The sequence below is a fragment of the Vipera ursinii genome, assembly GCF_947247035.1.
Source record: "Vipera ursinii genome assembly, chromosome: Z".
Lineage (NCBI taxonomy): Eukaryota > Metazoa > Chordata > Lepidosauria > Squamata > Viperidae > Vipera > Vipera ursinii.
Window position 1 is genome coordinate 17,193,754 of NC_139517.1, and position 22,470 is coordinate 17,216,223.

The 22,470-nt window shown below is 41.5% G+C and overlaps 1 protein-coding gene and 1 long non-coding RNA gene across 2 annotated transcripts; both read left to right on the forward strand.

Moving 5' to 3' along the window:
* The first annotated feature begins 2,327 nt into the window (after positions 1–2,327).
* On the forward strand, positions 2,328–4,065 carry LOC310649694. Its single transcript, XR_014494290.1, has 3 exons — positions 2,328–2,555; positions 2,686–2,721; positions 3,963–4,065. It is a non-coding gene; the product is annotated as an uncharacterized lncRNA (long non-coding RNA).
* Positions 4,066–7,016: 2,951 nt separating this feature from the next.
* Positions 7,017–21,322, forward strand: LOC310649996 (immunoglobulin superfamily member 1-like; the record flags this gene model as incomplete). The annotated part of the gene is made up of 7 exons (XM_083378829.1): positions 7,017–7,050; positions 9,157–9,453; positions 11,588–11,878; positions 13,126–13,416; positions 15,975–16,079; positions 18,166–18,203; positions 21,104–21,322. The coding sequence occupies 7 exons, from the start codon at positions 7,017–7,019 to the stop codon at positions 21,260–21,262; spliced, it is 1,215 nt and encodes a 404-aa protein (XP_083234955.1). The 3' UTR covers positions 21,263–21,322.
* Between the last annotated feature and the right edge of the window lie 1,148 nt (positions 21,323–22,470).

The following is a 22,470-nucleotide window of genomic DNA, read 5'->3' on the forward strand; positions in this document are numbered from 1 at the left end:
TCCTGTTGAAGCCGTGGAATAGCCGACGATCAGCTGTTCCGCCGCTTGAAAACCCTTCTCCTTGGGCAAAGAGGGGAGGGGGAGCTTCCAGGTAGGGGTAGAGCTCCCCTAGAGCCCCAGAATGCTCCGGATGAAGGACTCTTCTGCTTTAGCAGAACAAGACGCTGAATCCACTCCTGCTGGATCTGATTGACATCTTGAGTGACGGTAGCAGCAGAGCTGATGCAGGAGCAGTATAAATATCAAGTACAAAGCTTTAACTCTGAAACTTAAACTCTCTTCCTGCTCCAACGATCATTTTGAAAGAAGGGGAAGATGGCGCCTGACTGATTTTTTTCTTTTTAACAAGAAGCAAAAGTGTTTTTCTTTAAAGTAAAGTGACTGTTTGAACTGAATATGTAAAATGGACTTTTAAACCTTAAAAGAGCTATTTATGATTTGGAGGTGCTAAAAAGTTATTTTCCAAATTTGGTTATTTCACAGTTTAACTACAAAGTACTAGAAAGTGAACGTGTGTATTGAAAGTCATTAGTTGCAAAAATGGCTCCCAAACTGCATAGACCCGTTTTTAAAAGTGAGGAGGCATTGTTTGTTCAGCAATCTGGAATGCAGTCTTTGAAGTTACCCCCCCCCAAGCTGCTGCATCTGTATTGACTTTAAAAGATTTACAATATGCTCTAAACATGCCTTAAAAATTCAGTCTGAAAAAATATTTGAGAAGGTGGCAGAATTTATTGGAAAGGAGAGCAAGAAAATAAGGGAGGACACTTTGATGGCACTTCAAGTGTTTTCAGGCTGTATTGAGAATCTGGATGAATGTGTGGAAGAAGTGAAACAAAATAATCTGATCCTGGAGGCTAAAATGGGTGAAGTGGAGAATAAAATGGAAAAACTTGAAGATGAAATGATGATGATGCAATATAGAGATATGGAATTCGCCCTGAGGATCAGAGGTTTGAAAGAAAATCCGCAGGAGAATCTGGAAGAGATGTTGGTGGATGCCCTGGCGCCTATTTTGGGGTTTCAATTTGAGGATTTTTTTGAGAAGATAGATAAAGTATTTTGTGTTAATTCTTGGATTGCTAAACAAAGGAAACTGCCAAGGGATGTGGTTGTGTATTTTACAAAGAGAAAGATTAGAAATGAGATCATTCAAACCTCTTATAATAAAAGACTTAAAGTGGCTAATCAGGAGGTTTTCATTCTGAAAGAGATTCCTCCAAGAATTTTGAGAAAAAGGAAAGATTTTTTCTTTCTGACAGATGAATTAAAGAAACAACAGCTTCGGTTTAGGTGGGAGATACCAGTGGGGATTGTGGTGAATTATTCTGGAAAAAGATATTGTCGTAATACAGTAAGGAAGGCACGTGATTTTTATTCTAATGTATTGAAAGCAGGCTTACCATCATCCTCAGAAGTCAAAAAGGAAAGGAAGAAGGAGAGCGACAGTTACAAGAAATAGTTTCGGAAGCTGTGCAATCCTTGGTTTTATTTAAAGATCTTAAGATTCAAAGAAGGACACGGGCTGCATTTAGATTTAAGGAATAATAATAATAATAACAGTAGAGATTAATGGAGGACTTTGATAGAAATAAGATTTAGAAATGGAACTTGTTAAAAATTGTAGGATAATTAAGATCTAATAATGGTGGATATTTGGGGATGGTATTTACAGTAGATCTTAAAAATTAGTATGTATGTATTTAAATTGTTAGTCTAAATCTTGAAGATGTGGTTGTGATGATGCAATGTATTATCATGTATGGTTGAATTGTAAAAGATTACAATTTTAAAAGTTAAAGTAATTTAGTGGAATATGTAAGATCTTTAAGAAAAAGATATTTATAATTAATAACTATAGTAGAATTTTTGGTACTGTTATATTGGAAGAAGGTTGATTTGTTTATTATAGAAGAATGGATTTTGAAAGTTTTGAATTAGATAGAAATGGTAGAATTTGGAATATGTGAAGAATATTTGTAATGGAGATATATTATGATGTTTAAGGAGAGTTAAAGCGTGAATGGATTTAAAGTGTAATTATAGTTAATTAGTATATTTTAGATTAAGATTGTGAAAATAATACCCTGTATTCTGCTTTGGGAAGTCGGGGGGGGGAGGTAGGGGTATTGAGTGGGTTAGGGTATGGGGTAGAGGTAGGGGGGATGGGGTTTATGTTCAAAAATGTACTTTAAAACTTTTTAATAAAAAAAAGCTCTGAGTCTGACGCAAAATGAAGCTTCAGTTCCTCCATTTCAACACGCCCATAGATTGTTGTCACTTCTTCTATTTTCTTTCTTTCTTTTTCCTCTCACAAGTGAGGAAGTTTAGAGAATTGTCAGGCAGAGTAAGGAGGCTGTTGTCTGAATTAAGCTGCTTTGGGGGACTGTGTGTTCAGGACAAGATCTTTTCCATAGATTCTTGTGATATTTCAGCATCAAACAGAGAGGTTCCTTTGAGCAACAGGGCGAGACAAGACAGAAGACCTAGTGAAGCCGGAAGATCTGCTGCCTACAAAAATCCTGGCATGAAGCTGATTTTCAATCTGTTCCTGGGTTGGTATTGCCAGTAAATAGAAGATGGGAGCAGTAGGGATGGCAACATGCAGTGCCAAGATCAAAGATCCAGTGTCAATTTCTGCTGCTCAGATATTTTGACACTAATGGAATCATCTTTTTTTTTCAGGATGGTGGCTGACCCAGCATACGTGGATGGCTGAAGGTGAGTCTCATTAGACACACAACTATTGGATGTATGTTATCCCAGCAGGACAGCTAGATATTTTATAATTTATAGGAAGCCCAGTGTTTCTCACCTCTCATTGCATTATATACAACTCCACCCCAAAAATACCTGATTTTCTCTCTTGGTCTTTGATCGTACAACAGCTTAAAAAAAATAAGTGAATAACAGTTTTCTGCAGTGGTCCAATATAGCTCGCTCTCTCTCTCTCTCTCTCTCTCTCTCTCTCTCTCTCTCTCTCTCTCTCTCTCTCTCTCTCGCTTTTGCAGATAGGAAGGGAGAAGGATCTGCTCAAGACGAGCAGTAATCCTAAGTGCTGAAGCCCCTTCCCTTGCATCATGCATATTCGTATCAATCGGTGGGTTCATCTTGCCTGAGTCCTGTTTTCTGCAAGGAGGCATCTAATGACACTGCATGAATGCAGACAGATGATCAGAGCCAAGTTCCTAAAAGGGAGAACTCTGGCTATCCCTGTCACCTCAGTTTCAGACGAGTTGTGTGGATGGAGTTTACAAAACTCAACACTCAATCTTATCCTAAGATTTGTTACTTCCTTAGACTTACATAGCCTAAGATTTGGTTGAGTGGAATTTTTCTCAGGAGGCAGATGTCTAAAATCAAAACAAGGCATTAGAGGAGAGAGGGCTGCATTCATACTCTGTCCTGTGCCCCCAAAACCAAGGTGGAAGATGGTCTCCCTTCCAAAATGTGGAGGGAAGATCTCCCCAGTCCTATGGGATTTACTCTTCAAATCAGAGGGACCCTTTTTTCCCCCAGACAGCTACAGTATCTTGCATTAGTGCAGACATTCTCTCTCTCTCTCTCTCTCTCTCTCTCTCTCCCTCCCTCCCTCTTTCTCATTCTCTCTATCCCCATACCTCCCTCTTTCTCTCTCTCCCTCCCTCCCTCCCTCTTTCTCATTCTCTCTCTCCCCATCCCTCCCTCTTTCTCTCTCTCTCTCCCTCCCTCCCTCTTTTTCTCTCCCTCCCTCCCTCTCTCTCTCTTTCTATCTCTGGCAACTCATGTGGTGTGAATCACTGAGTAAGGGAAATGTTGCTGCTTTTTCATGTTTTGCACAATTTCACATATAGCCGTCACACACCACATGAAATATTATTTGTTGGCTAAAGGTATAACCTATAGATTTCTTCCAGATTCCACAAACAGCTGCTTTCAGGTTCTCCATGTTACAACCTCTCTCGTCTTCTCCTCTTATCCAGGACAATTTTATCCCCAACCTTCCATCTCGGTGAATCCCAGCGTCGTAGTTGCTGTGGGGCAGAATATAAGCATCAGTTGCAAGAAGGAAGGGAACGTAAAAAGGACATGCGTTTTCTATCTATACAAAGAAAATGTGGAAATAAGTCATGGAGATACAGATCTCAATGAGTTTGAATTTCATATTATCAATGCCCAAGAATCACATGAGGGGCAATACTGTTGTATATATAAATTACATTCGTTTTGGTCATCCTACAGCCAGATAGCTTTTATCTATGTGCGAGGTAAGAGCGCTTTCGTGCTGCTTTCGTCAATGAGACTAAACTAGTTACAGGTAGTCCTTGACTTACAACTGTTCGTTTAGTGACTGCCTGAAGTTGCAACAGAACTGAAAAAGTGACATGACCAGTGCCTTTTTTCTAAAAAAAAAAAGGTGCCGGAACTCAGAGGTGCTGTCACTGGGAGCGATGCAGGTGTCTTGCTACGGCGTCGCCACCCGTCCTTTGCACCCCCGCCCCTGTGGCTTGGAGCCACATGCTGTGGAGATTCCTCTCCCCACAGCCGCTGTGGGGATTCCCCTCCCTGCAGTTGCCACACTGTGGCCCATGCTGAGCCCCCACCCGGAGCTGCTCCGAACCCCAACCCAGAGCTGTGTTCCTCGTGTCAGTGGTCTCCGGCGCCAAACAGCCTCTTTCCGACCACATCCAGAAAAATTTGTAACAAACATTGGAATTCTCAAAGCCATGTTTGGTATTTCCCAGCAATCTGTTACTGGAAGGAAAAAGCAATCCCTGCTGCGTTACTGATCCCAGAGAAGCATTTGCATGTATGCAGGTATCCTTAGGGTGCCATAGTTATGGATGAGAAATATTGGTTGCAAAGGTGGCATTTCTGGATGTAATACAGATATTTTGGACTTATTTTTGTTTCTTTGTATGTTTCATATTTTTAAAAGGGCATTGTGACTAAAGAAAATTTTAATGTACAGATAATACCACCAGAAATTATTTTAGCCTTTTAAATAAATGTTGTTATTGATGTTAAGCTCACCATGGAAAACATCATATATTGTTATGTATAAACTAGGTTAATTATTTAAAGACTGAAGTGCAACATAACTAGGTTCTAAATAATCTATTTTTCAAAACACACAACAGTCCAAACAGTAAAAGTAAAGTCCAAATTAAGAATATTTCATTCTTAAGAATTGTTTAATTTAAAGTGGTTTAGTTGTAATAGATGGTTATAGATTCAAAATAGTTTTTAAGAGTGTACAAAAGATACTATTTTTTCTAGAATCAGCTAAATTAGACATATTACATTGAGAAAAATGTTTCTCATTTCTTTCCTGTTACCTTTATTGATTTCATTGCAGAGATGTTAACAGAAAATAGATTACGGTATTTTGTTATCTAATTTTACCTTCCAAAAGACAGAAGCAGATGAAAAATGTGAGGTTCTTTCCTGTTGACTTTTTTGAATTAGCTGTTTTAGATTCTAAAAGTTTAGTTCCTAAAGAAGTAACCTTGTAAATAATTTTAATGTCCTCCTCTAGTGCAGGGTAGGCAACCTTGGCTCTTTAATGACTCAAGGACTTCAACTCCCAGAATTCCTGAGCCAGCATGGCTCAGCTTGGAAACCTCTCTTTCCCCTCAGCCTGGCAGGCTCAGGATTTCTGGGAGTTGAAGTCCACGAGTCATAAAAAGAGCCAAGATTGCCTACTCCTAAAGTCAATAGAGGGAGCTTTTTTTTTTGCAAAAAACAAGTTGCCGGAACGCCATTCTGAGCGTTCTATGAGAAAAAAAAGCCCTGGACATGACCATTTTTAACACTTATGACTGTTGCAGTATCCCCATGATCATGTGATCAAAATTCAGACGCTTGGCAACTGACTCATATTTATGATGGTTGCAGCGTCCCGGGGTCATGAGATCCCCTTTTGCAAACTTCGGACAAGCAAAGTCAATGGGGAAGTCAGATTCACTTAACAACCATGGTACTAACTGAACAACTGCAGTGATTCAGTTAACTTGGAAAGAAAGATCTGAAAATGGGGCAAAACTCACTTAACAAATGCCTCACTTAGCAACAGAAATTTTGGGCTCTGTTGTGATGGGAAGTCAAGGACTTCCTTTATTTTTCCTAGATGTAAAAAAGGGAAACCAAAGTCTGCATTCTCCAAAATGCAGGAGGGATGGAAAATGCCATTTTCTCCCCAAGGCTGATTCCTGCCAAGGTCTCAAGAGATCATTCCAAACTGGAGCAGGCTGAGGGCCTGCTGTTTATCAGCTAATATCCTCCCCTGAACTATAATCCAATAATAATAATAATAATAATAATAATAATAATAATAATAATAATAATAATAATAATAATAATAATAATAATAATAATAATAATAAAAAAGTTGGAAGGGACCTTGGAGGTCATCTAGTCCAACCCTCTGCTCAGGCAGGAAAACCTATACCATTTCAGACAAATGGCTGTCCAGTCTCTTCTTAAAAACTTCCAGTGTTGGAGCATTCACCGCTTCTGGAGGCAGGTTGTTCCACAGGTTAATTGGTCTAACAGTCAGGAAATTTTTCCTTAGTTCTAGATAGCTTCTCTCCTGTTGCTTCTTGTCCTGCCTTTGGGCGCTTTGGAAAATAGCTTGACTACCTCTTCTTTGTGGCAGCCCCTGAGATAATGGAAGACTGCTATCATGTCCCCACCCCCATTCGTCCTTCTTTTCATTAAACTAGACATACCCAATTCCAGCAACCGTTCCTTATACGTTTTAGCCTCCAGTCCCCTGATCATCTTTGTTGCTATCAAAGTCATGTTTTCCATACAATTAAAGGAAAATAGTATTATTAATAGAAAAAATAAATACTTATAGCTCAAGGTTAAACTATGAGGTCTTTGGCACTCTCTGAGCTTGGTGGGTTTCTTGCAGATGCTTCGTTGCCAAACTAAGTAACATCATCTGTGTAAGCCCCACTACCTTTTAGCACCCAACTTAGCCATGAGTGTCAACTGATAAATTAAGAAGCTTTCTCAAGGTGGCTGCTGCTATGTTGGCCCCTCCCCTGCCTCAGTCCCCACAAAGTGAGAAAAGAAAACACAAATTTGCATGGATTTGTTCATCCCTGAAAGTTTTAGGGAACGTATGACAGTTTAGATCTCTCCACCTGTCTTTACGCCAGCAAGAAATTATACTGGCATGAATTGGCTATCCTATTGCTGGTGTCTAATCTACCCTACTGCTCTTTGCTCCCTGTCACGTGACATCCTCCAATGGTAGTGGGTGATTACATTTTGTAAGCTACCCAGAGACACCTCTGTGTAAGTTGGGTGGCTGTGTAAATTTGTTTAAGAAATAAAATAAAAGCAAGCAAAGCCAAACTGACTTTATGTCTTTACAGGCTGCCCATGGCTGGGATCAGAATGAGGGGGAAACCATCAATTTACCAGTGCAACAGGGGTCTTGTAGCTTTCACCCGCTGGGGATGAGCTGAAGTCAGTATCCTGGAGACAAATAAGCCAAAGAGGCCATGGTTGAGGAAGGATTTTGTCACGGTTAGAGGCAAGAGGGGCGGCATTATCTAAGATGAGATAAGCTCCAAGACACCAAGAACTATGCTAGGAAGTGGTCGTGGTCCTGTTTTTGTCCCTTCTTCTGCCCAGGAAGGAGGGAATCACTGGGCAAGTGATCCCTAATCAAGCTTCGTTTCTTGATCACCATCCATTCCATCACTGAGAGCAAAAAAGTGAGTTTTTTAAAAAATGTAAAAAATTGAGAAGGTGCTAATTTAACCCTTGCCTGATCAAAGTCTTCTGAAGGAATTGCAGTCTCCAGGGTGGGATCATTAAGGCAACTTGGTGGCTGTGACAATATTTCTACATTCATCTCATGCCTAACACTGGTAAAAAAAAAAAAAGGTCCTTGGTGCTCTCTGAGCTTGCTTGTTTTCTTGCAGACGTTTCATGACCCTAACTAGGTAATGTCATCAGGGCTAGTAAGGAGCGCTGTTTGCTGTCGGTTTATGCCTGTCTGTAAGGGTGGGGGAGGTCTTAGGGATTCTTTGGTTGGGCTGTTTATTGTTGGCTCTTTGGAGTCTTCTTCTCTTTGGGGCTGGCTGATTGTTTCTTACCTAGACTATAGATGTTAAATCTGTCTATATGTTGTGAAATTAAAGACTTTTCCTCATGCCTTTTGGCTGCCAGTTGGTGTTCATGGATGCGTTCTGCCAGTCTTCTGCCTGTTTGTCCTCCATAGTGGTTGTTGCATTCTTACTTGGTATGTTGTGGACGACTCCTGTTTTTTTGGCTTCTGGAGTCTCTGGGTCTTTTGGTTTGCTTAGGATGTTTTGAAGGGCTTTAGTTGGCTTGTGTGCCGTGCTGATTCCATGTGGTTGTAGTAGTCTATTTGCAGTTTCTGAGATATTCTTGATGTATGATGAAAATTCTTTAAGTTCACAACATACGGACAGACTTAACCACAGTTTCAATTGGGAAAATGTGACAATCCTAGACGAGGCCAAGTCCAAAACTGTCAGGGAATTTCTAGAAGCCTGGCACTCTGACGAATCAGCCATCAATAGACACGTGGGCATTGACAACATCTATAGACTGTGCAAAAGAGACAATCAACCAGCCCAAAAGAGAAAAAGGACTCCAGCATCTCTCCACCAGTAATCAGCACTCAGATCAGCATAGATTAACTCCAAACCCACCTTCAGACTAACAATCAAGTAAGCAATACCCCAGTCAAGAAACTGCCATTAGTCTAAGAGCCATTAGTAAACAGCTCAACCAAGGAATCCCTAAGACTACCCCCATCCACACAGACAGGCAAGACACCAGAATATAAACTGACAGCAAACAGTGCTCCTTACTAGCACTGATGATGTTACCTAGTTAGGGTAATGAAATGTCTACAGGAAAACAAGCAAACTCAGAGAGCACCAAGGACCCCTCATTTCAACCCCGAGCTACAACCTTTTCATTGGTACAGGTAAAAAGGGGACAAATTTAGATCAGCTGATGGTCACAGTTGTTACCTTGATTCTTTGCCTCCCTCCCCAGGTGGGCTTTAGCCTAACCATGGTTGTTTGTTTCCTCTTGAAATGCGAATATCTGCCACTTTAAAGACTCAGGCTGTTGCAAATATTGCAATATTACAATCTCATCTTTTTTTCCCCCCTTATTCAGCACAATACTATCCCAGCCCCTCTATTTCAGTGATCCCCAGTGGCCTGGTTGAGCTAGGAAAAGAAGTCACCATCCAGTGCAAACAGGAAGATCACCGAGTTGTACAATTTAACCTTTTCAAAAAAGAGGCTTTAGGACTACTAGCAACCCGATTTGTGCAGAACCAAGAGGCTAGATTCCTTATTTTCAATGCCCAAGAATCAAATGGAGGGATCTATTTTTGTGACTATCGATTCTACTATGAAACTGACAACAGATACTCAGAGTTCAGTAATAAAATATATATCAATATAACAGGTAAGAAGTAGATTCCTATTCTTCATAATTGCTTCACAAAAGAGAGTTCAGTGTTTTGCATTTTCTGTACTTAGAATACATAATAATAATAATAATAATAATAATAATAATAATAATAATAATAATAATAATAATAATAATAATAATAATAATAAAGTTGGAAGGGACCTTGAAGGTCATCTAGTCCAACCCCCTGCTCAGGCAGGAAACCCTATACCATTTCAGATAAATGGCTGGCCATATAGCACTTGAATTTTCTTTTTCCTCCATCTCTTCATGCATCTGCAATTCAGTTAATGTTTTATTATTCGCTTGAACATCTAAGAATATACAAATGTAATAATCATAGTGTGATCTTCCCCTGTGCTGTATGGCAACAGCTCATGCTGTAGAATGAAGGCCCTCGAGTAAGTTTGTGACTCCTGATGACTGCTTGGACTAGTTCCTGCAATTTTTGTGACAAGATTTTTAGAAGTGATTTACCATTGCCTTCTTCCTGGGGTTGAGAGTGAGTGATTGGCCCAAGATCCCCTGTTAGTTTTATGCCCAAGGAGGGACTAAGACACACAGTCTCCCGGTGATTGGCCCAAGATCTCCTTTTGGTTTCACACCTGAGGGACTAGAACTCACAGTCTGCTGGTGATTGGCCCAAGATACCCTGTTGGTTTCATGCCTAATGAGGGACTAGAATTCCCAGGCTCCTTGTGATTGGCCCAAGATACCCTGCTGGTTTTAGGCCCAAGGAGGGACTAGAACTCACAGGCTCCCGGCGATTGGCCCAAGATACACTTCATGCATGCATGAATGAATGAATAAATGGATGAATGCTGAAAAGATTTGGATTGCACAATTGAGAAACCATTATGAAAGAAATAGGTGGTTTGGTCATATAGAGAGAATGAACATAAGGCAAAACAAAGCTTAGAAAGAGCAAGTGGGTTGAGTGAAAGTCTGAGAAATTATGTCTAGCTGGAGTTGATGAGTTTGTTATGGAATGCTTAGGTTAAAGATAAAATTTCATAGGAAATCCAAAATTATTTTCAGGTTAACAATGAACTTGAAGCCTTTTCCAAATTCAGGAAAGCTGTTTGTTTAGTGTTCCTTATTTCTCTGCTTTTATTTTCCTATCCAGCAAATTCCTCCCCGGCTATATGAGTCTTATTAGTGATTTTTGCAGAAGGGACGCGGTGGCTCAGCGGGTTAGGACGCTGAGCTTGTCGATCAGAAGGTTGGCAGTTTGGCATGTCGAATCCCGAATGCCGCGTAACAGAGTGAGCGCCTGTTATTCGTCCCAGCTTCTGCCAACCTAGCAATTCGAAAGCACGTAAAAATGCAAGTAGAAAAATAGGGACCATTATGGTGGTAACAGCATTCTGTGCACCTTTGGCATCTAGTCATGCCAGCCACATGACCATGGAGACAAGCGCTGGCTCTTCGGCTTTGAAACGGAGATGAGCACTGGCCCCTAGAGTTGGAAACGACTGTTCTGAACCAGCCAACTACCGGCCTTGTAATAAGGCAAACCCCTGTTCAAACAGTAGAGACTGGAGAGCGTCTGAGGCTGAAAAGCATCTGCCAAGATTTATTACACGAACAACAGAACAAGAAACAAAACACTGGAACTTGAATCCTCAAACGGAAGGGTTGCTTTCAGCAACCAGCCCTTCCCCAAACACTCCTTTTATTTAGAGTTCAGGGCGTGGCCTCCCTCTGCCTCCTCCCGAGGAGACCCGCAGCCTTTCTCTGCTTGGTCCTGCTCGACTGCCTCCTGCGTCGGGCGTCCTTGAACAGGACCAGCTGTGGGTCATCATCCTCCGCACTATCGGGCTCACGCAGCTGAGAAGAGGGCCCCGGCTGGGAGCTCTGCCAAGCCTCCAAGCCATCATCAGCCAGTTCGTCTCCCTCCTCCCCCTCATCTGAGTCATCCGATACATCTGAGCCGGCTGCCGGACCCACAGGCTGGCCCTGAGTCACAACAACGACTAGCACGCATGTGCGGGGGAACCTTTACCTTTACTAGTGATTTTGCATAAATCTAAAAGAGGGGGAAATTGTAGGTCCTTGCCATTTTTAAGGCTTGTCGTTTGGTGCTTCTAATGGTTTTGCTCTTTATCTGATATTTTCTTGCCTTCAGATCCCACGGTCAAAGAGCCTTCCATTTACCTGGAACCCAAGGGACAGAAAAGGCTTGGTACAAATGTCCAGATCTACTGCCAGGGGCCAGAAGATGACCTGAACTATTCCCTCTATAAGTCAACAGTCTTCGTAACGTCCCAAAGGGCAAAACCAAACAGTTCCATGGCTGAGTTTTCCATCTCGGGAGTCAGATTGGAAGACATTGGGAACTATAGTTGTTGCTATCAGCTAAAAAAAAATCCCTTTATGTATTCAAAGTTAAGTGATCCTTTGCAGCTGCAAGTAAGAGGTAAGGAATTTGCTCTCCCCACAGTCCCGGCTATCTGCCAAACCCCAATTCCCTGCATAAGAGCCATGAGTAAAATTGGGGACCATTTATCCTGAACCATTTGAGGCAACCAGAGGATGAGATGCTGTAATGAGCAAAGTTAAAAAGAAAGAAAGAAAGAAAGAAAGAAAGAAAGAAAGAAAGAAAGAAAGAAAGAAAGAAAGAAAGAAAGATGAGAATGAGAAAGAATTGCCGCCGATGTCATTTGTCATAGGTCTGAAAAGCAGCCTGTATAGAGTTGAAAGAAAAAGGCCTGGGGCTGGTCTGATGCAACTCCAGTGTAATATGTGCATGTGTCCATCACTTCTACTACGGGAAGACTAGTGTGAAGACTAGTCTGCTAAGTGTCTATGGAGATTCTCAGTCATCCAGCAACAGGTAGATGTGACTGGCAAGAGAGGGTCCCTCAGATAACTTGATCCTAAGCCATAAAGGGCTTTAAGGGTGACAACCAACACCTTGAATTGCACCCAGAAGCAAATCAGCAATCAATGCAGCTCCCACAGGAGAGGTAATAATACATGTGCACACCGAGGTCTGCACAAAATCATGTGGGACACTGCATTTTACACCAACTGGGGCTTCCGGATTTTTTTTCAAGGGCAGCCCCATGTACAGCGTGTTGCAATAGTCAAGACGGGAGGTGACTAGGGCATGACTGAGCGTGAGTAGGGATTGTTGGTCCAGGAAAGGTTGTAATATCACAGAGTCATAAACAGTGAGTTTATATGTTCGTGCGTGCGTGCCTGTATACCTTCACAGCCCTATTGGTTCAGCCGTCCACATCAGTCCTAGCTTCTCGCATGACCCTCTGGGAAAATTAATTGCCCACTCCTCCTCCAGCCTTAACCCTACTTTGATTGTCTGATAGAAGAGGATGCAGTGAGCATTTATAGCTTCATTTTAACATCTTGCTTTTACAATGCCATTCTTCTCTAAAAGCTAAATTGTTTAGCATATCACTTTGAAGACACAGAATGTAATATAAGGCATATTTGGGCACCTGGATAGAATAACAGAGTGGGAAAGAAAGAAATAGGCTTTCTTATCAATGTTTGGGGGAAAAAATATGTATGTGAGAATGGAGAAGAGGATCCTTTCATTGCCAAAAGACTGAAAAGGGAGGGATGTTATTTGTGGTTGAATGAAACTGGAGATACTGATCTACAAGGGTGTCTGAGGTTCCACTGAATCTTTCCCCCTCCTAGATCCCAGCCTGACCAAGCCTTCCATCCAGATTATAAATGCAGAACAAGATGCCCTGGAAGCAAACATCTCCATACGGTGTGAGGGGACAGAACCAGATCTGATTTTTGCTCTTCTGAAATCAAGGCAGCAGATAGATTACAAGGCTGCAGAGCTGGGGGGAAAGGCGGTGAATTTTTCTGTCCACTGGATGAAGTCGGAAGAGGCACAAAATTATACCTGCCAGTACCACCACAAAAGCAGCCCCTTTGTCTGGTCAGTGCCAAGTGACCCACTGGAGACGCCTTGGAAAGGTAGGATGTCAATGTCGCATCTTTCATTTTCCCCCATTTGCCCTGTCAGTGAATCAAAGACAGGCTGGATTTCTGGAAGACCTTGAACAGATCTCTTAGCAATGGATATCGGAGACACTGTCTACACAACGTGGAGGTCACACACATCTGAACATGAGCAGGAGTGGGTGGGCCTGGGTCTACCTTGGGAGTTTTGAAATGTTTTGTGGGTGCCATCAAGTAAAGGTCGAGAGACAGAAATATGGACATATAGGCTGACAGCTAGACTTTCCACTTTTTTAGTAGGCTAATGGAAATTAAGTTAATAAACATAAGAGACTGAAAAAGAGCTAGAAACTCAGAGGAGAGAGTAGACCAGGGGTAGGCAACCTCGGCTCTTTTATGACTCATGGACTTCAACTCCCAGAATTCCTGAGTCAGCTATGCTGACTCAGGAATTCTGGGAGTTGAAGTCCATGAGTCATAAAAGAGCCGAGGTTGCCTACCCCTGGAGTAGACAAAGACCAGAGGCTTATCTGCATTGCTGAGTTATTCCATCACCAGATTATAACAGATCATAAAAATTGTACGTATGATAGGCTATTAATGAAATAGTGAGCCACTTGCAACGATTGCTTGGGTGAACCTAAAATGAGAAGGTCTAGTTAATGATCATAATAATAATAATTATGGTGGTGGTGGAAGAGGAGGAGGAGGAGGAGTCATCCCTTGACAGCACCTGCTCAAATTATTTTACCAATGACAAGAAAATGCTCTCAAGAAAATTTATTTATTTATTTATTTATTTATTTATTTATTTTATTTTAATTCCATTTATATCCCGCCCTTCTCCGAAGACTCAGGGCGGCTTACAAGCTTAGCAGTAGCCTTCATTCTATGTATATGCCTGCTTATTAAGGCTTTCACACACACCCCAAGTGGCATTATTACAAAGTCAGCTTATTGCCCCCAACAATCTGGGTCCTCATTTTACCTACCTCGGAAGGATGGAAGGCTGAGTCAACCTTGAGCCTGGTGGGATGCGAACCTGCACTAATTGCAGGCAGCTGGTGTTACTTAAGGAGGCATTAGCCCACTGCTCCACCAAGGCTCTTAGTGGTAGAGGTGGAGGTGTGAATTTTGCAGGGAGGGTGAAGGAGAAGGGATTTGGTCGCAGTAGGACCTGCAGTAGCTTTAGGTGCAGGCTCTACCGGACCCCTGAAGTTGATCACATGACCAGCTTCAGATGGACCTCCAGTCATGAAAGAGTGCCAAGAGCAGAAAAAAGTCTATCTAGTTGAAAAATAATGCAGAAAGAAACATAAATGGAATCCTCGGAGTCCTCTGAGGCTGGTTGTTTAGATGTCACATTATCCCAACTTCTATAGGTAACATCATCAGCATGAGTACGTGTAATGATTGCTTCAGTAGCTTGCCCTGCCTATTTTGGTGGGTGTGTGGTTTTCTTCTTAATAGTTTTTTTTATTAGGGTATTGTTTTCTGCTTTGCTTGTTTGTTTGTCTGGGGTTAATCCCTGCTTATCTCAGTGTTGGCTGATGGAAAGGATGTGTTCTGGAATAGAACAGAACAGAACAGAACAGAACAGAACAGAACAGAACAGAACAGAACAGAATAGAATAGAATAGAATAGAATTCATAATCCTTATCTTGAATCAAACAACCAAGCTCAGAGAGCACCTAGGACTCCACAATTCAACCCCACATCAAGAAAAACACAGCTGTGCAACTTGCATAAATTGTTAAAAGTTGCATTGTCTGTAAAGTAGAATAAAATGGATTTCAAAACCAACAGGCCGTTCTAGTATTCTTCCCAGTAGATGGTTGATGGTAATGAGCTGATGAGTGGAGAAGTTCAAATGTTATTTTGTTGCAGTGGTTAAGATGGTGGATTAGAAGCTAAACTGGTTATGAGTTCTAATTCTTTAGCTACAGAAGCCAACTAGGTAACTTTGGGCCAGTCCATCTGTCTTAACACAACCCACTTCTTGGGATTGTTCTTATGGGAAAATGGGAAGAAGCAGCAATGTGTATGTTATGTATTGGGCTCTTGTGATACACCACGTGGGTTGCTAGAGCAGCTAACGGCTCTCCAGCAACCCAGACTACCAGTCTCCTGTGCTGCAATTGGCTATCCCCAGGTGGCAATGGTTGATTCAAACCTATTGGCTGCCACCTAGGGGCTAGACTATATATTGAGGCTGGTTGCAGCCTCTAGCCTCAGTACAGTTCCAGCATAGAATAAACAATGAGTTATCCTGTACTCAGCTTCACATCGTCATTCCTGCACCAAAGAACCCGCTATTTAACAGTGTACTCTGCCTTGAATTGTACAAAATAAAAGCAGGATATAAATAAACTGAATAAACTGGAAAAGGCCACCATTGTTTTCCTCGCTATTTGCCTGGAATCTTTAAGGGGCTGTTAAGAAGTTGAGGAAGATGAACAAATGGGTGGACTGGACTGGTGAAAAGATCACAATAGGTAGTCATTCATTGACAACTATGCATTTCTTAGATAGCATTATTAGCCTTCTAATCAAGATGTCTGTGGCTTTACAGCTGCATCCTTAATAACTCTATGGACAAGTACTGCTGTATTCCTTTTCCTTCTGGCTGTCCTCCTGCTGGTACTAATCCTCATTTTATACAGAAAAAGAAGAAAAGGTAAGCAATATGGGTTGGTAGAGGAGAATATTTGTAGCTCAGGTTTGAAATGAGCTTGGTTGTTTTCTGGCAGGCATTTCATTATCCAGATTAGGTAACAGCATCAGTGCCAGCAAAAGGAGCACCAAGGATTCCCTTGGATAGGGATTGCTTTAAACAGCAGCAGAGATTAAGGCTACACTTAACTCTGGTTGCTTAAGAGTCTCATTTGATTAAAAACCTATTCATACTACAGCTAGTCCTCAATTTACGACCACAACTGAGCCCCAAATTTCCATTGCTAAATGAAACATTTGTTAAGTGAATTTTGCCCCGTTTTATGACCTTTCCTGCCGCTGTTGTTAAGTGAATCACTGCAGCTGTTAAGTTAGTCACACGGTTGTTAAGTGAATCTGGCTTCCCCATTGACTTTGCTTGTCAGAAGGTCACAAAAGGTGATCACATGACCCTGGGACACTGCAACTGTCATAAGTATGAACCGGTTGCCAAGCATCCGAATTCTGATCACACATGACCATGGGGATGCTGCAATGGTCCTAAATGGCTTGGGTCCGGGATATCTGAGGGAACACCTGCTGCCGGCATCAAGCTCCCTTCGTCCAGTGCGCTCCCACAGGGAGGGTCTTCTCAGGGTGCCACCGGTAAGAGATTGCCGGCGGACGACACCCAGGGATAGGGCCTTCTCAGTGGGTGCGCCTGCCCTCTGGAACCAGCTGCCAGTGGAGCTGAGGACTGCCCCCGACCTCCGTTCATTCCGCCGGGACATGAAGACCTGGCTCTTCGAGCTCTCTGGCCCAGGCTGAGAATTAATTTTAATTTTAACTGGGGTTTTATTTATGCAGGGACGAATATAATTTTTTAAATTTGTTTTTAACTTTTGTATCTTTGTTTTTTAATCACCCTGTAAACCGCCCTGAGTCCTTCGGGAAAGGGCGGTATATAAATGTAATAAAATAAAATAAATAAATAAAATAAGTGTGAAAAATGATCATAAGTCACTTTTTTTAGTGCCATTATAACTTTGAACCATCACTAAATGAACTGTTGTAAGTCGAGGACTACCTGTCCAAAGTGTAGTTTGTGTGAGAAAGACGAATTTAAAAATGAAATAAGATTCTAGTCCTTATAACAGCAAGGAAATAGGTTGCAGAATACATATGGACAATTCCATTTGGCCTCTTTGGAAAAGCTTGGGACCAGAAGTAGAAATGGCTCCAAACTGACTTGATTTGGGAAGAAAGTTTGTGCAGATAACCCTCCCAGGTAGTTTAACATTATTGCTATTATCATTTAATTATTCTATTTTGCAACTACTGTTTGCTGTTATAGTTTGGATTGGTCTACAAATATTACAAATACTTTAAATCGCTGTAAAAGAAAATCGAAGGCATTCCCTTACCAAACATTTTTGGGGAGAATCAGTACGGGTGGCCCTGAACTTATAGTCACAATTGAGCCTAAAATTTGTTAAGTGTGTTTTGTCCCGATTTACGATCTTTCTTGTCACAGTTGCTAAGTGAATCACCACAGTTGTTAGGATAGTAACACAGTTGTTAAATGAATTTGGCTTCCCCATCGACTTTGCTTATCAGAAAGTCGCAAAAGGGGATCACGTGACTCCCCCCAGGTCGCCACAACTGTCATAAATACATGCCAGTTGCCCAGCAACCCAATTTTGACCACATGACCATGGGGATGTTACAGTGGTCATTAAGTGTGCACAACGGTCATAGTCACTTTTTTTTAGTGCCGTTATAACTTTGAACCATCACTAAATGAACTGTTGGAAGTTGAGGATCACCTATATTTTGATACCGAATTGCCTGTAATGTGGGTTTGGTCCACTTTTCAGGTTGTGGGAGGTAAGAAAGGTTGGGAACAGAATGGCGTGGAAAATTCACTGCATTTCTGCGGAGTACAGAAATCAATGTAAAATGTAAATGCTTGATTGCAGAATTCTCCTACTGCAGAATATATGCAGCCAAAAGAGTTAAGACCAGGAGCTTGGGTGTAGCAAATAAGCCAGCATTTCTCATTTAAAATAGGCCAAAGAAGGATTTTTTCACAAGATCTCTTTAACTTACAGACGCTGTTACCGAAGAAAGCAATGTACCACCTAAGATGGTAAGAAACATTATTGTCAACATGTCGTCCATGAATCTGTCAGTCGTAAATCAACAGGGCAGGGCTAATTTTCATTTTTAAAATAAGGGTGCACAAAAGGCAAAGGAAAGTATTTCGGCCTTAAGAAAACCTTCGCATTTCATAATTAGGCCAATACTTTTACTGGGTCTCCTAAATTGGCACTCCCCAACCTTTGCAGCTTGACGACCCAGCTGGGGATGGGGAGAAGGGAACCGGGCTGCATGAGCGGCGGGCTGGCCCACACGCACATGTACATGCAGCCCGACTACAAGTCGAGCTGCACACATGTGTTGGCTCACCGCTCGTGCAAGTCAAGCTGCACAGGCATGTTCGTGCGCCAGCTCACGGCCCAGTAGTGGGCTATGACCCAGGGGTTGGGGACTCCTATCCTAACTGATCACAAGCACTGTGCAAGTTTTCGAGGTAAGTTTGAATGCCAGCAAAGGAATGAGACAAGGCTGTACACTGTCTCCTTATTTATTAAACCTATGTGCTGAATAAACATTGAAGGAGGTTGGATTGGAAGAAGATGTTTTTAAAACTAGAAGAAGAAACATCAATAACCTGTGCTATGCTGGCAACCTTATTTCCGGTAGCTGAGAATGCAAATGCTCTGCAAGCTGTAATAATGAAAGGCAAGGAGTACGGTGGGGAAAAAAACGAAAGCACGATTAAATATAAAGAAAAGCAAACTAATGGCAATAGGCACAGCAGAGAGACTTAAGATTTGCAAGACATATACTGAAGTGGTGGATAGCTTCTGCCTTTTAGAATCAACTATTAGCAATAAAGAAACCAGCAGTCAAAAAATATGCCACAGACCAGCACTTGGAAGGGGAGCGACGAAAGCCTTAGAAAAATGTTATTCTGGTCCTTGATGTGTCTAGTATTGTGCAGGCAATGTTTTTCTTTGATATTCTATGGAAGTAAATTTTGGACTTTGAAGAAATAGGAAGGGAATTGATGCTTCTCAACTTTGGTCAAAAGTTGGAGTTGAAGAAGTCTCTTGAAGATATTAAGGTCAGCCCAAAAAACAAAACAAAACAAAAAGATTATACCACTTTACAATGCCTTGGTAAGGCCACACTTGGAATACTGAATCCAGTTTTGGTCACCACGATGTAAAAAAGATGTTGAGGCTCTAGAAAGAGTACAGAGAAGAGCAACAAAGATGATTGGGGAACTGGAGGCTAAAATATATAAGGAACGGCTGCTGGAATTGGGTATGTCTAGTTTAATGAAGAGAAGGACGAGGGGGGACATGATAGCAGTGTTCCAGTATCTCAGGGGCTGCCACAAAGAAGAGGCAGTCAAGCTCTTCTCCAAAGCGCCTGAAGGCAGGACAAGAAGCAATGGATGGAAACTAATCAAGAAGAGAAGCAACCTGGAACTAAGGAGAAACTTCCTGACAGTTAGAATGATTAATCAGTGGAACAACCTCCCTCCAGAAGCTGTGAATGTTCCAACACTGGAAGTTTTTAAGAAGGGACTGGACAGGCATTTGTCCAAAATGGTATAGGGTTTCCTGTCTGAGCAGGGGGTTGGACTAGATGACCTCCAAGGTCCATTATTATTATTATTACTATTATTATTATTATTATTATTATTATTATTATTAGTAGTAGTAGTAGTAGTAGTAGTATTCAATCCAGAGCCTTAAATCAGAAAATAATCATGTTCAAACTGTCATGTTTGGAACATATTATGCAAAAAACCAACTTTACTGAGAAGTCCTGGGAAAAGTGGAAGAAAAGAGAAAATGATCTCTATCAGCACTTTGGATGAACTGCAACAGCGGTGGTGCACCATGGTGAGGGCGGATCTGAAGGATCAAGTTAGGGACAGATCCTGGAAAAGGTCTATTAATGTGCTGACTAAGAGTTGATGGCATTTAATCAATCACAGGGCCAAAAATGGCTACTGAAAGACATACCTAATTTCCATATCTGCTTCTCCAACACATCACCAAATAATGGTTTTCAATATCCAAGTCACCTCAAGGTACATGACTAATCAGCAAAAGTTCTAATGAGCTCAACCCTGGAAGTTTTTTTTTAATGATGTTTCCAAACATTCATTATTTTGGGGGGTAAAATTCTGCCTAGTGATGAGAATGTGCAATTAAATTTACTAACGCAGAACAAAGCGTGTGGCCACTTCTGCTTTCTACACTTTCCTTTGTAAGATGAAATCATAATGAGTTCCTGTATAACTCCAGATTATATAATTAGGATGATAACTGGAAGAAACCATGTGATCAAGAGTTCTGCATATAGCATTTTGAGAAAATTAGCTATCAATAAGGCTCTTGAAAGAAATTGTGTGTGTGTGTGTGTGTGTATAATTACACATATACACACACACTCTCACACACACACACACAGAGACATATACATACATACATGCATATATACACCAGCATCCCAACTACCACACCAAACAGGCTCTCAATGAACATTGAATGAATATTGTTGATTCATAATATTTTAAATTGTTGTCTACTTTGAATAGCCAAGCCAGCCTTAGGTTTCTATTGGAAGAACATGAAGACAAGTGACAAAACGTTTGACATGATATGATTTGGTATATGGGGACACCAAAGAACATAAGAGTGTCTGGGCTGAGAGGGAGTGACTGGCCCAAGGTCACCCAACTGGTTTTCATGGTCAGGTGGGACTTGAACTCAGAGTCTCTTGCTTTCTAGTCCAATGCCTTAACCACTAGACCTAACTGGCTGTTGGTTAAGTATGGATACCCCAGGATTAGTTAGCTGTTCAGGAGAGCCCACACTTAACGTTTTTTAGAGCATACTTAAAGGCTTCTGTTGAAACATTAACAGAAACACTGCATTCTCAATTTCTTTCTTTTCTCCTCTGCAGTTCTTAAACTCTCCCATACAGGAAACCCCTGATGAAGTTTTTTATGCTGCAATTAACCACAATACATTGAAAATCAGACCAACAAGCCTTTATGATACAGACCCCGAATCCTGTGCCTATGCAACAATATCCAAAGGAAGAATTAAGGAGACCCAATAAGGAAGCCTATTCAGAAGTGAAGGTCATTCTGAGATGTTGGCATACCCAGCTATACCCATGTTCAGATCATCTTGGGTATTCACATCCCTCTTCCTCTTTCACAGTTTTAATTGTTCAATCTCAGAGGTATGCTGGGTTCAGCCGAGCACATATCCTGCCCATAAATGTCTTCACAAGCAGATTATTATAATAACCAATGCTGCAAACTGAATCCTGGCATCCCGTAACTCAAGTCCAATTTTTTTCCCCAAGACTTGTGATGGGCCAACAGCAAAAAGAATCAGACAGGGAGATGTTAAGAGACTCGCTATGGAATTACGAGTATCAGAACTCTATAACTGTAATCACGGCTGGAAGTGAATATCTAAGGAAAAACTCTGAAGTTCGGCTTAGTAAAACAACAATATATTTTCAAAAAGGACACTACAGAAATATTTTTGCTTTAAAACAAAGCAGAGGCAACTGTATCAAAACCATTGGATCTTGCTTCCTTTTTTCTGACTTTTCTATGCAGCCATGAGGAATTTTATGTCTTGTGAAAGCAAGTTAACCTGTACCTATGGTAGATATAGGGACGCAGTGGCTCAGTGGGTTAGGACGCTGAGCTTGTCAATCAGAAGGTCGGCAGTTTGGCAGGTCGAATCCCGAGTGTCACGTAACAGAGTGAGCGCCTGTTACTCATCCCAGCTTCTGCCAACCTAGCAGTTCGAAAGCACGTAAAAATGCAAGTAGAAAAATAGGGACCACTATGGTGGGAAGGTAACAGCGTTCCGTGCGCCTTTGGCGTCTAGTCATGCCAGCCACATGACCACGGAGACGTCCTCGGACAAGCGCTGGCTCTTCGGCTTTGAAACAGAGATGAGCACCGGCCCCTAGAGTCGGAAACGACTAGCACGCATGTGTGGGGGAACCTTTACCTATGGTAGATATTGTTTACACCCCAACAACCAACCTCATTATGATGGTGAAAATCCCCTTTTGCAACAGATCCTCCGTTGCCAGTCACAATGATTCTAGAATGGACATGGATAAGGCTGATTTGAATATTCTTACTATAATTAAAAAGGTGAGGAGGTTGTAAAAAATTCCATGAACGTTTTCATATTCAGGAAAACATGTTCTGGAAATAATATCAACAATACCAAAACCCAGCCTTTGCAGTGGCTATATGACGTTTTGATCGTATTATGATATATTGTTCTGACTCT